Below are 13,637 nucleotides of genomic sequence, written 5' to 3' on the forward strand. Positions count from 1 at the left end.
TTTCCTTCACAGGGATCTTGTGAAGTATCTCAGCATGAGAGATTATTGCTGATGTTTATCAGGGAATGCATCATTGGTCAGAGGCTAATAATGATGTCTTTATCACTCCTGTTATCTTTCTAATAATGTTTTTATCACTTCTGACATATGACTTCATAGTGCCTGTGAATGCTGAGTGAAAGCAATTCTTACCTTCTCCAGCTGAGAAGATTTACTGGGAATGACTGTGACAAGTTCTGTGACCACATTTGGGGTATTTTGGGTGTTGAGACTAATCACAAAACAGCTTTTTAACTCCCTGATGCAAAATGCTTCTGACAAAAGTCTTTGCTATAGAATATGAAAAAGTAATTGCTGAAAATACTCAATGCGTTTGACATTTTTTCATTATTTGTGAATGACTATGCTGAAAGAACATGAGGGGTGTGGCTTTTTTGTTGTTGTTTTTTTTCTTTTAAGAAGGAGACATTGTAACAAGCAAAATAATTTCCTTGTTAGAGAGGTAAAACCAGATTCTGTGGTCTTATTCTAGTGCTACTGATAATCTATAGTCATATATGATAAGAATGTCTTGTAATGATAAATGTGCACTTAAATACTCTCTATCTGCCAATTTTCATTTTACATAAGAGCTCCGATTATCTGCTGTAAGTTGGGCATCCTCAGATATGTTGATTTCATACAAAATGTTTGGATTCTGAACTGTAGATTCTCAGGAGGATGTTGTCATCATCTGCCTGCTGTGCCTGGAAAATTTTGGGCAATATGTAGAACACAGAGCAATGCTGGGCATTGCAAGATACAGAGTCCTCTCACCTGTTACTGAACTTTATGGAACTGAAGGCTTTCTATCAAGATTGTTTTTCATATAGTGGAGACATCTGCCTTATAAGTCTGGTAAAGCTAAGTACTGTAGCAATATCCAAACAGTATATATAGTATAATTTTAGAGAAGTTGAAAAGATTTCTCATTCTGCTACGTTTAAAATATTTTAAAGGTTTCTCAAATGTATAAACCTTACAGGTGCTTTTAGTTTCTGGTGAGATGTAACAGATTAAATGATATCTTGGGAATAGCCCTGCACATTTCTGAGTGGACTTTGGAGCTGCCAGAGACACTTAAATCTCATAAATCTGCTGACCACTCCTGACCTCGTCCCTCTGTGTAGACATGTGTTTCTTCCTGTTTCTCTCCATCTTCATGTGGACTTGCCATTTCCTTTTAAATTGTGTTAAAACTCTTTACTTCTCAGATATTTCTTCTTCTATTTTTTTCTCCCTTACTCTACACAATTTCTCTGTCCTGTTTGTCCTTTCCAGTCACTCAGAGCTTTGGGATTCTGTGAAGTTCCTCTCCTTTCTTCTCATTTCACATGCAGATGTCCTCTGTACTTGTCACTTCTTGCTCTCAGAAACTTCCTAAAGTCTACTTTCTGCTCACAGCAACCTTCTACACCTGCTTATCCCTGATATATATGCCTTGGCTGGCCTCCTGCTTTCCAAAATTTTCTTTTTAATTTCATCCAAGAAGCAGTTGTTAGAGGCAATGCTGGCAGGGCTTAAATTCTGTTGCTTATTTTGCTGCCAATCTGCAGTGTTATTTTGGGCAAGTCATTTCCTTTTGGATGCTTTTTGTCTTCTGCCCTTTGAGGATTTAGTTAAATAAGAAATATGAAGTTGGAGGCAGGATGCTCTCCTCTTTCCTACTCTGGATCTAAAAAATCATGTCTTCATTTATTTGTTAGTTTCATTTTGTTGTTAAAACTTGGATTTCCTTTTCCTGCTTTTGTCTTTATTAGTGCAGATTTTTGAACCTGAGTGGTTCAATAGACACTTCTAAATATCAGTGTTAAAAACAGCAGCACAGTTCTATGCTGTGTCCAGTGTACAACTGGGGTAAAAAATGAAAAAGTTAAGTCAGTGCTCTGTAGAATATTCCTGTAAGCTTTTATCTGCATATTGGTTCAATGCAGAGAATTAAAGAGGTCATCTTATAGTACTCATACATTTCAAGTGTTGAGAGATAAAAAGGAATACTGCCACAATCTTATCTGACTCCAGCACAATGTGACCTGTGTAATTCCACTTGCTAAGCAATGAAGTTTATTGTATTTGAATACTTAAATTAGTTTAGTCTTTCTTTTTTTTTTTTCTTAAGCAGAATTAATTTAGATAATAAATTTCATTGTCATGGGAACCAGCAGTGAAAGAAATTTCTGTGTTGGTGCATGTCTCAAAGTAACACTCGAGAATCAAGGGCATCCTGCTAAGAACCACAAAGCTGCAGAGCTTGGCTGTGGTACTTTTTGGGTGGGACCTTCCAAAAGAGCACAGGAAAGGGAATCTTGTTTCCTGTGAGTGAGCATCAGTGATCCCTAGGAATCACTACAAAAATTCTTTTTTCCTCTGGTGTTCCTGCTCAGGATTTCTCTTTGCTCTGCTCTGTCCCTGTTGGAGTTTCTTTCCTACCATAAAGCACTTTTACTCAAATTTTGTGAGTAGTTCCCAAGCCATCGTCCCTCCTTTACCATTCCACACAGAATAAATACTGAATTGCCACCAAATACCAAGAACTGCTTATTTTTTTGTTTGAATTCAGTGCCCTGGCTGGAAGGGGAGTGAGAAAGGGGGCAGCTGAGTTTCCTGATTGCTCAGAATCACTGTTTTCATTTGGGAGTCCTACCCAGCTGGTACAAATGGGAATCTGTGTGTGCATGGGTGTCTTGTTGCACCCCTGTATGACAAATGGAATCCTAATGTTACCCAAATTTCATTTGGAAAAAAAAGGGAAAAAAATCTTCCAGATGTCAGTCAGTTTGTGTACCCTCAAAAAACATTATTCATGTTTTGGCAAAATATTATTTTCAGCTGGCAGGTGAAATTGCATTTCAGCATTTTCATCTTCTGTAATCAGGATCAGGAAGATCAAGCTGGAATTTTAGTTTGAATTCTTTCTTTCAGTGCTGATATAAACTCTGTGTTAAAATCCTTCCTCCAGTAGTGTTCTTGTTGAAAAGCATGGCACACACTATAAAGACATTTTCTCAGAAGAAGGTTTATCATATGGTCAGGCTGCTCTGCATCTGTCATATTTCAAAGGGTGTTACAACAAAGATGTGTAGAGAAAGTGGAATGTACAGTATGTTGCTTTGAATAGAAATGAGACCAAAAGAGTTGTGTTAGAACAAATACACATTACTTCAAAGATTTTTAAACTCTCTTAGGACCATCTTGGTTAAATGTATAATCCATTGGAGGATTCTTATGAACAATTCGTATCCATAATTATCAGCAGAGTATTTCTACACATGACTGCAAAGTGAATGTGCATTTCAAATATTTACCAAGGAAGGTCTTTAAGTCATTGTTTATGAGGAATTGGGCTTTATCTGCATGGATGTTTTAGTAATTAGTTGGGTTTTATGGAATGCATGGCAGTGCTTTCACAATTTTATCTCTCGTTCCAATCTTCTATTCATTTCTGGAATGCCAAAACAACATATATTTCCTGCTACAGAAGTGATTGGCAGACATGTTTCAGGCAAATGTGTATAAGAAAAAACAAATTTCATCTGGTAAATTGCATTTACAGACTTGAAAGTCAAAATGCTGGAATTGAAAAATTGTGACTTGATGGATGTTAGAAGGAAAAAGGGATAGACTTGCAGCTTTGTGATTTGTCATGAGCTGTGGAGGAAAATTAGATTCGTCTTCATTAAAAATTAGAATTGTGACTTCTGTTATCAGGTTAGATATAATGTTTCAGATTGTTTTTTTGCAATTGAACTTTTAAGTGGTTATTAGTACAGATAAAAGCCTAAATGCCTATTAATGTGTAGATAATTAATATGGTATGTGTACTGAAGAAAATGGTAGCTAATACCATGTACAGAGTTCTGTCTACCAACATACAAAAAAAAGCTGGTAAAGAAGAATAGATTCCAGTAAATTTTTTTCAGTCCAGGACCAACAGAGAAAGTCAGTAATAATGTCTACAAATAGCTAGGTTTTGTGCCTGTGTTCTGTAAAATGTGTAAGACAGTTTTTTTTAAAAGGTCTGATATTTTAAAAACACTGTTGCTTAAACCAGGCTCTTCTTGCTTTAAACCAAGACACCCCGAAAAGTTTCCTCCTGGCTTACTTTGGAGAGAAGGGGTGAAGTGAACAGTCAGCATGTGATAATGTGCTACTTTTCAAGAGGTGCCATGATAAGGTATAAAGATTTGACATATTTGTGACATTTTTCTCCCATTAAGACAGATGGTAAACTCAGACTTTAAAACATGTTTGGACAGAAATGATTATTACTTTTTCTATTTGAGTCCTGGCTACCAAGCTGGAATTCCAAAGATTTAGCCTTCCTCTGACCACTGTCCCAGGAGATATCTTTGGATGCTGCTTCTCCTTAAATTCAAACAAGGCTTTGTGCTCTTTTCTTAGGGCCGTCCTGAATTAACACCCACAGCAATCGCTGCAGGGAAACTGCTGGCTCAGCGTCTTTTCGGCCAGTCTTCGGAACTGATGGACTATGACAATGTGAGTTATGTTTTATTTCAGTAAGAGCAATCTTTGGCTTTTTTCTTTTAAAGAATTTTTGAGCAATTGGGTTTTGTCACCTGGAATCCAGCTTTGACAGCAGCCCAAGTGGAGCTGTGTGCCTGAGCTGCAGCTCTCAGCTGTGCACAAGTATGTGCCAGGCAGCTGCTGCACATGGTTCAGCTGATAACACCTTCTGCTTCCTCCTGAGCAGGTGCCTACCACAGTCTTCACTCCCCTGGAATATGGTTGTGTTGGCCTGTCAGAAGAAGCAGCTGTGCAACGTCATGGATCAGATAATATTGAGGTACGAAAAGATTTTTAATTTTCTGGTTGGTGTCAGAGTTACCATGTGAAAAGGCAGAATTTTTACTGCTGTATCAGGTAAAACTTTTAATCCCCAAAATACCGTGTTTACAGTTAGGGAGCTGGTGTGTCCAGAAGTGCTCAGAACTTCAGTACTATTGCAGCAGGTCACAATGGGAGCTGTTACCTACTGGGCTTAAAATCACTGATGGGGTGTGACAGCTTTAAATAGCTGCCATTTTAGCAAGTTATATTGTACAGCATCATTAAATAATGGTTATGTTACTTTCTACAAGCTACCTTGAAAAGATATGTTGTGTTACTCTTGCCCCAGGGAAAATCGTTAATCAAAAAAGAAGAATTTGCTATTCAGAATGCAAAAATTACCATTTGGATTTTGCTGTGGGATGCATTATTATAGATATGAAAAGATGCTTGGATTTCATTATTTTCAGTAAACAACCTTTGGGAGAAGCATAAAAATACTTTTTTTTTTTCCCTTTAATTAGTTGCATTAGTCTGAGCAACATTGTTTGTGAAGGTTTTTTCAGTTTTGTTTTTAATCTAATGATTCTCTGAGAAAGGTTTGTGTTAAGCTCTTACTGTGTTTTCCATATTTTTTTTATAATAACTATCAGGTTATAAATAAATTTTGTACAAAGGTATCAATATGTAGTAATAGTAGTTATTATAGTAATAAATACCAGGTTTTACATTATAGTACTTTCTAACATAAAATGTTACTGTTTTTCCTACCAGGTGTACCATGCATATTACAAACCCTTAGAGTTTACAGTGGCTGAAAGAGATGCATCTCAATGCTATATGAAAGTGAGTTTTGTGGGCTTTTAATTTAAAATGGGATATGGTACAGCCAACTTTAAAGAGCACTGTTTGGCAAAAAACCATCTCAAGATGGATGTTTTCTTGGTGGCAGATATTTTGAAATTGCTTTACAGATATTAGCACTTCTGACATTCTGCTGATAAAAAGCATCTTTGAACTGCTTTTAAGGTCCTAAGATATATTTCAAATTCTACAGAGATCAATCTCTGCTTCTCCCAGCAAAGTTCTTAACTAGTTACATGTAATATTTATGTTAACACCTCTTGCTGAAAGTATGATACCTTCAAAAATTAAGCATAAGGCTTACAAAACTACAGTAACTATTCAGTCTCTACTCAGGAAAACAAAAAAAGCTCCTGGTTTAGACCAAAGTGCCAGACCTGCAAAGGGCCTTCTGCAGCAATCCAGTTGTTTCAGTGTTAGAAAGGTTTTTGATGCTCTTGCCTACAGGAGAGAATCTTAGATAAGATGAATTGTAGTGTTGGTAGAATATATCATAGTTTTCTTCTTTTCCTTTTCTCCTTATCATCAGGGAACAGTCTGTTTTGCATAAATGTGTCCATCAATATATTATATTGTTATTGTTATGTAAGGAATGTCCATTGTCAATAATTGCAATCCGTTTTTCTGACTGTGTTTTTTCACCTCTGAATTATGTAAATGCTAGCCATAAGTGTCCCAAGTTCCAGTGTAACAAAGGTGATATATTCAATTTTATGTATTCCCTTTGAATTATGTCAATTAGAGTAAATATTTAAGGGTGAAGTAGTAATAGCATAATGGTTGTTGGATGATATTAAATATAGTCCTTACTAAACTGTCAAAACATGTAAACAAACATTTCATTTGAGTCTTTCAAACTCTGTTGCAAGAATTTTTTCTTTAAAACGCCTTAATATTTAAAGTCCCACATCAGGATTGCTGCTGTTCGTGGCATTCCTGATGAAAGAATTTAAGCTTCTACTGAATAGCAGAACTTAGTAGATTTAGTAGATTAGTGATAATTTAATGTTTGATGGAAGGATGCAGGGAGAGACTGAATTTCTTTTCTTAATTATAAAGATGGTGTCCTTAGAGGAACTAAAACGTTTTCATTAAGTTCTCTAATAAAAGTTAAGTGTGCAATGACTCAGGCTCTCCTAGATACTTATTAACCTTCATCTTTGGCTGCTTCTGAGGCTGGACTCCTTTTTAGGTTATGTGCCCCATGTGGTAAATGTATCTCACCAAACATGCTGCTGTAAGTGTTTACTGACTGAGTCACAAAGGCACAAAATCTCCTTGGTAGTGGTCTTCTGTGAAAAATACAGCTGAGAATGGTAGTGGTCTTCTGTGGAAAATACAGCTGAGAATGGTAGTGGTCTTCTGTGAAAAATACAGCTGATCAAAACAACTGCCCAGGCTTGGAGAAGTGCTGAGGTGGCCACTCAGTGGAAAAGACCATTGGTCTGGTCACCAGGCTACAGAAAATTCTTTGAGGATTTCGTACAAATGGCAAACAACAAAGTATTCAGAAATTACTGTTGTCAGTGGCTCCCTCAAGTCTGAAAGAAATACACTAAATAAAGCTTCAATTTAGGAAAGTGCTTAAGGACAATAAGAGTAAGACTTAAGCAAGTGCATACGTTTTTGACACACTGGAAATAAACAGCTGAACTAGGATATTGGGGCACTCCAGTTTCATTTAATTCATCTTCATGCCTTATCTTTAAGTGTTCTAAGGAAAGATCTTTTTGTGATGTATTGTTTTCAGATGGTGTGCTTACGAGAGAGGGAGCAACGAATACTTGGCCTTCATTTCATTGGACCAAATGCAGGCGAAGTTATTCAAGGATTTGCTCTTGGAATCAAGTAAGTACAAAAGAATGTCTCCAGCTTCTAAAGCCTGCTTCTTAAGTTATTGTAAGATTATAAAAGATAGCTGCCTAGTTTTGGCAACACTATAAAGAATGCATGCTTTTTGTTACTTTTATGGAGTATTGCATATATTTTCACTAAAAATACTGCAGTTCTTCATTAAGATATACTGGATTTAGTTACTGGATATAGTTAGGGAACAACTGAGGAAAATATATTGTTGATTTGATATAGTTGAAGCAAAAAAGAGAATTAAGCATTAACTTAACTAATGTTAGTTTTTTCAGTTTAGCTTCTTTTATATTCTGTGCACAGAATAGGATATCACTAGTTTGGCAAGTTACTTCTTCAAAAATATATTTGTCCTCTTCAGAAAAACCTTTCTTTACACCTGCCAAGGATTTCCTTTCCTAATCTCATCTTTAAATTTGCACAGCCATGGCTTCTTTAAAGTTCAGCAAGGTTTGCATGAATTCTTATATTGCTGGGATATAAGCTAACTATAATATAATAAAAAAGAAACTTCTGTAGGATGATGGGTGAGGGAAGATACTTTTGTTTGAAGCTGTCTGATAATTGCAATAAAAAATTTACCCTTTGTGATCTGATCTTGTTTAAGATTTTGCTCAAATATTAATACAGAAGTTCCCCATTTGAAGAAGCAAGGAGTGATTCTCAGTCCTGTCTGGTTAAATGGAAAATTCTTGCTATGCTTTTTGTGTGCTACAATTATTTCTTACTTGTTTTTTCCTTTCCCCTTCTTATTGTTGATTCACATCTTCAGAAATGTCGATTCCTTTATTTACATTACAAAATTACAATTTTTTACTCTCTCTTCAAATAAAATCATCTGGGACATCATAAATCATCACCATTTGTGGTGTCAGTTCATTTTTCTAAATTTGATCACCATTTTGCTGCAGTTTTAGTCCTGCAGTTGTGAGTGACTATTATAAATGAAAAGCAGAAAGGATTAAGAAGGCAGGACCACAAGTATCATGTGAGGAATATCTTGGAAATCACTGATTGCACTGTGCCCTCAGTACACATTTTCAACATGTGTTTGTAGTCCATTAATTGCCAGTGGTATAGATTCTAGAACTACATTTTTTAGGATGTCATTGTTTTGAAGTTTTATCCAAAATAACCATTGAAAAGGAAGCACATGAAACTGGAGTGTTTTTCTGCCTTGCTTGAGGGAAATGAAAAGTTTAGCCACAGTAAGAGGTTTTCAGCAGGTCAGATTCTTGTGTTGGTTTCTATTGCATTTCACAAATCCAGAGCTTTATATGTGGAACCCCCACAGTAAAAACTGCCCTTCTCCTTTGTCAAATATTAGGTCTTGCTTCAGCCTCTCTGAAGGATGATTTTTCATCTTCCCTTCCCACCCAGCACTCCAGTAACATCTGTGGTCAGCAAAGATCTTTTGCTTGTCAGTGCTTTTTTGGATGTAAGTGGAGACACCAAAAGGCATCTATGGCTTCCTTCCCTGTATTTTGTAGAGGGAGATAACATTATTCCATAGAGAGCTTGAAACAATCCTTAAATTTAGGGCCATTTCAGCTATTCTTACAGCATAGCCTGCCAGGAATAGCAGTTCAAAACAAAGTCATCAAGTCTTAAGAGTGTTACTGGACAAGGAAGGGAATTAAGCAAATGGGATTGTAGCACCAGGGATTTTTGATGGGTTTTGTTTGCTTGTATGTTTATTTTTTTCAAATAATAGACTTTTTTTTTTCCTCAGTTATAACATTGATATGTTCAGTGTAAGCATCAGAGACTTTAAGTTCATGGAAGAATATTCTGGTATTCTTTCCTTCAGCAGATTCTTTCCAACAGCTCTAATTAAGATTTTCTTCTCTCTGTATATGTATGCATTTTTTTCCATCTGGAGTTAGTGAAACACACATGTATGTACAAGAAAAGCTGAAGGTTGCAGTTTTGTCATATGTTTTTGCCACAGGCTCAGTTGTGACTTAGGGTAAATTGCTTAATTCTCTCTGTCTCAACTCTTATGACAATTCTTTCCTACCTCAGTGTTGGGAAGCTGGGCGTCTACGTGTTGTGTAAGTGCCTGAGAAATAGTAGACAGCATTGTTTGAAGATCAAATGCAACTCTTCTACCTGATCAAATGGACAAGAGCAAAATTACTTTGATGTTTTAGGACCTTCTAGCTGCTTCAGGACCTTTAGCTGCTTCAGCGTTTGACTTTGTGGGTCATTTTTTTTGTTGTCATTTCTTGGTAGATGTGGTGCTACGTATCCTCAGATGATGAAGACAGTTGGCATTCACCCCACCTGTGCTGAAGAAGTGACCAAGTTGCACATTACAAAGCGTTCTGGCCTGGATGCAACAGTCACAGGCTGCTGAGGTTAAATACCATCCCTGGGAAGAAGGAAAAAAACCACAAAACATATTTGTAAAGAAAAGGGGCACTTAAAGTTGAAACGGCGTTAATGCTTCAGGTTACAGGAATCTTTCTCGTTCTCCTTGTAGAGAGCTTTTTTTCACAGCCAAAATATTTTCCTTGCACACTCACTGTTCTAAAAACCAATGTAGTTCTGCTGCAACAAATCTCTAAGTGCCTAAAGCTCTTCTGTTGCTGGGAGCTAGGGCATAATCACAGTATTTTATATGTAAGTATAACTAAAGCCTATGACATCCGAGGCCATCTACAAATGAAGCAGTTGTCATTTGGGTTTCCCTGTTGGCACAACTGGCTGCCAGCAGAAGAGTCTCAGACAGGGCATCCCTTAGAAGTTTGGTGGGATGCTTTGTCCTGCATGCTTGGATTGCTCATTACTGATTCTAATACTGACCACTGAGACTCTACATTCGCTAGTGGGAACAACTTCCTGGAGTGGGTAAAAAAAGGGTAAGCAGTCATCTTTGGGTTTTTTCCTTTGAAATGTAGTATGTAAAGTACTTTAATAGAAAATCACCTGAAGCTGTACTGCTGCTGGAAGAGTCACAATGGATTGATCAGTAACAGCCTGGTCACAGTGTTATGGTAAGGACTGACAATGAACTATCTCAGAGGTGCTGAAGGAAGAGTTGGATTTTATGGTGGCCCCTCTGCCTACTCCTGAAATTTTTAATTCAGCTGAGTCCAAACTAAATTGACACAGCTCACAAATTACTACTTGAACAGTGTATATTAATCTGACAAGTAGAGTAAGTGTCTCTAATAATCCACCTTATGCAGCATTTTCTGGTTTTTAGAATGCAGAAATATGGCTGATACTGAAATATTTTCTTGGTTTGTTTTTAAGACTTTCTTACTGATGAGCTAGAGACTATAGCTGAACTCACTTACATCTGGCATTAATAAAACACTTTACTGAAGGGAACTACATTAAGCAGTGATCCAGAAGAGAAATGGTCCTGCCCTGAGCAAAGATATAAAATAATCATCTGCAACCTTTTCTTTTTATTTTTTTTGTGTACTGGCCCGAGTAAGAAAGCATTGCCCTGTTACAAATTCCGGCTGATTTTCGTGTTCTCCAGAAGGGGGAGATGCTGGCTCACATGTGGCAGGAGAGGAACAAATCTGAGAGTGACGCTTCTTGTGCAGAGCCCTGTTAAGGAGGCAGCCTGGCAAAGACACACACAAACTGATCTGCACTGAATTTCAATGCCAGTCTCAGTTTCTTGCACCCTTTACAGCAGAATAGTGCACACTGGAAGAGACCAGCTTCAGGTGAAGCAAAATATATCCTTTTTGCAGTTAATTGGTATCCATGTTAGATGTGTGGAATTTATTTTAATTCCAAACTTGTTGCAGTTCTGAAGAATATTCGGATGATCACATATACATCTGCTATTTTAATTTGATTGGTATTTCACTGCTGCAGCAACACAAACAAATGGTTGGTTTATGTCAAGCATGAAATAATTTTTACCATGAGAATTGTACCTGTCTGAGAAGCTATTAGACAAAAGGGATCGAAACTTCTTTGTAAAATAGGATTTAACAGCATTTATCACGCTCTCATTGATATAAGAATATTAACTTTTCAAATATTTTTTTAAATTTCAACAACAAATGAAATCCTAAATGTTTCTGGTCCATAAAATAGGAAGAAGTGATCTTGTTGGACTCCAAGTGGCATTCCTATCAGATCTGCTGATGGCTTTTTTCATCTGTGAAGTCATGCATAAGTTTGTAGTTGATAAAAAATATTTGGATTGGAAGTGTTGTTGAAACAATGCCTGAATTTTGCAACTGCCTTTAGAAGAAATGATGAAAACTTTATATAAATAGGTGCATACCTGCACATTCAGAAGTTTCTGTTTCTTTTTAAAAGCGGCTTTCTGAGTGTGATGCAGCCAAAATCCTTGCTAGATTTTCCTCAGCTGTTTACAAAAAAAAGAGTTCAGAGTAAATTAGGGTTTCTTAAAATGTTTTACTTAATATTTCAAAATACGGAGATACAGCCTAATAGAGATTTTACTGTGAGAAACTGCTCACCTCTGACAAAACTCTTAATGTTTATGCATGCAAGATTTTCTTTCCAGTGACTACCTATTATAGTTCCTTTAGTTTCCCAAAAATGAAAGCATTGGTGTTTAACCATGTAATATCTGCTTCTTTTCTCTGCCATACCAGTGCATCCAGCAGAGTTGTCTGTCCCTACAGATAAATCAATGGAAAGAGGAGTTAATTTCATTCATCATTAAGTTCAAATTAATTATTTGAGACAGCAAATAGAGATCTCAAGGAAATGTGACCTCAGTGTATATAGGGTGTGAAACTAAGGCATGTCATAGTTTTCAGAAGAAACAGAACTGTCTTGGTTTTAGAATTGCTGAGTGGCCTGCATGAAATTGTTCCTGTCTCTTCAACAGCAGCCTGGTTCTGTTCCTCATTTAATGGAAAATGCTGTTGCCCCCGAAGTAAAACTAAACATACAAATTCCACCTACATAATAATGTCAGAATCAACAGCAAGACCGAATAATAACAAATATTGTGATTGTGCTTTTTTTCCTGAAGGATTCACCAGGGATGGTGCTTAAGAATTGTTTTTAAAAGCCTGACTAATGTAAATTGAAACAATTGATATACATTGCAACTTACTGATTGCATGTGAAAATGTACCAAAACAATGTAGTCAGGCTTCTTGGGATGCCAGCTGATGAGGATTTGTTTGTCAAACCATACCGTGGTGCAAACAAGTCTGAGCTTTGCTGGGTCCCTCACACGTGTGATCCCAATATTTATTGTGTTGTGAATGAATTAATTAATTAATAAAGAATATTTTTTTCTAGTAAATGTGTGATTGCACTTGCTTAATTTTGTACGTGTGATTTCTGCTTACAATATATACATTTTTTGATCTTAATGATACCTCTCTTGGTCTAAGTATATATTAAGGAAATGAAGAAGTAGACAGACTTGGACCTTTTATTAAGGAAATGTTGATATCTGTCTGTATCAGTGTGTAAACTGAATAACCACTGAGATTTTTCCAGGTTGGATGGCCTCTTATTTTTAAATTTAAATTAAGAGAACCTCTAGACTCGTAAGTGTGGTTTCAAATATTCTCTTGTTTACTCCAGCTAACAAGGTCTAACAGGTATTTTCATTGTCCCTGCACGCTGATAATGTTTCTTGAAGTCTTGTCAAGAGTAAACTCCCCGAGTGCAGTCAGAGCAGTGTACAGGGCTGCAGTATTCTACATGAGCTGTTCACTGTGGGGTTTAAGCTAGAACACAGAGTGGAGAAAATGCATTGCTACAAAGCCACTTCGTATCTGTGGGTACTGCTAGGTAAAAATATTAGAAAATTAATAGAGAAATGACTTGCAAAATTTATTTAGAACTCTGAGGAATTTCTCTGTCAGAAAAGTAAGGGAATACATTGTTCAATTCATCTCAGTTTTCTTTTATATCTAAGTCCACTGATTTTGATGAGAAGTCAGGTGATACTGAGCTTCTGAAACGGACTGCTTTAGTATTGCCTCAGTATATGCCCTGAATTTGATGCTGAGAATAAATACTGACTTTTCTCTATGTAAAGGCATTTCTATTTCTGCATTTTTAATTTATTTTAATTTCCCGAAATATTTCATTGCAGGTTCTAACTAACT

At 36.5% G+C, this 13,637-nt stretch overlaps 1 protein-coding gene across 1 annotated transcript in view; it reads left to right on the forward strand.

The window, feature by feature from the left end:
• Positions 1 to 12,820, forward strand: part of TXNRD2 (thioredoxin reductase 2) — a 32,266-nt gene extending 19,446 nt beyond the window's left edge. Inside the window, exons 13-17 of the mRNA XM_014894530.2 lie at positions 4,441 to 4,536; positions 4,751 to 4,843; positions 5,602 to 5,673; positions 7,442 to 7,539; positions 9,793 to 12,820. Of these exons, the coding sequence (XP_014750016.2) occupies positions 4,441 to 4,536; positions 4,751 to 4,843; positions 5,602 to 5,673; positions 7,442 to 7,539; positions 9,793 to 9,922 (489 nt within the window). The 3' untranslated portion in view covers positions 9,923 to 12,820. The remainder of the gene's footprint in view (positions 1 to 4,440; positions 4,537 to 4,750; positions 4,844 to 5,601; positions 5,674 to 7,441; positions 7,540 to 9,792) is intronic.
• Positions 12,821 to 13,637: the final 817 nt, after the last annotated feature.

This window comes from Sturnus vulgaris, chromosome 19 (assembly GCF_052056855.1).
Source record: "Sturnus vulgaris isolate bStuVul1 chromosome 19, bStuVul1.hap1, whole genome shotgun sequence".
NCBI lineage: Eukaryota > Metazoa > Chordata > Aves > Passeriformes > Sturnidae > Sturnus > Sturnus vulgaris.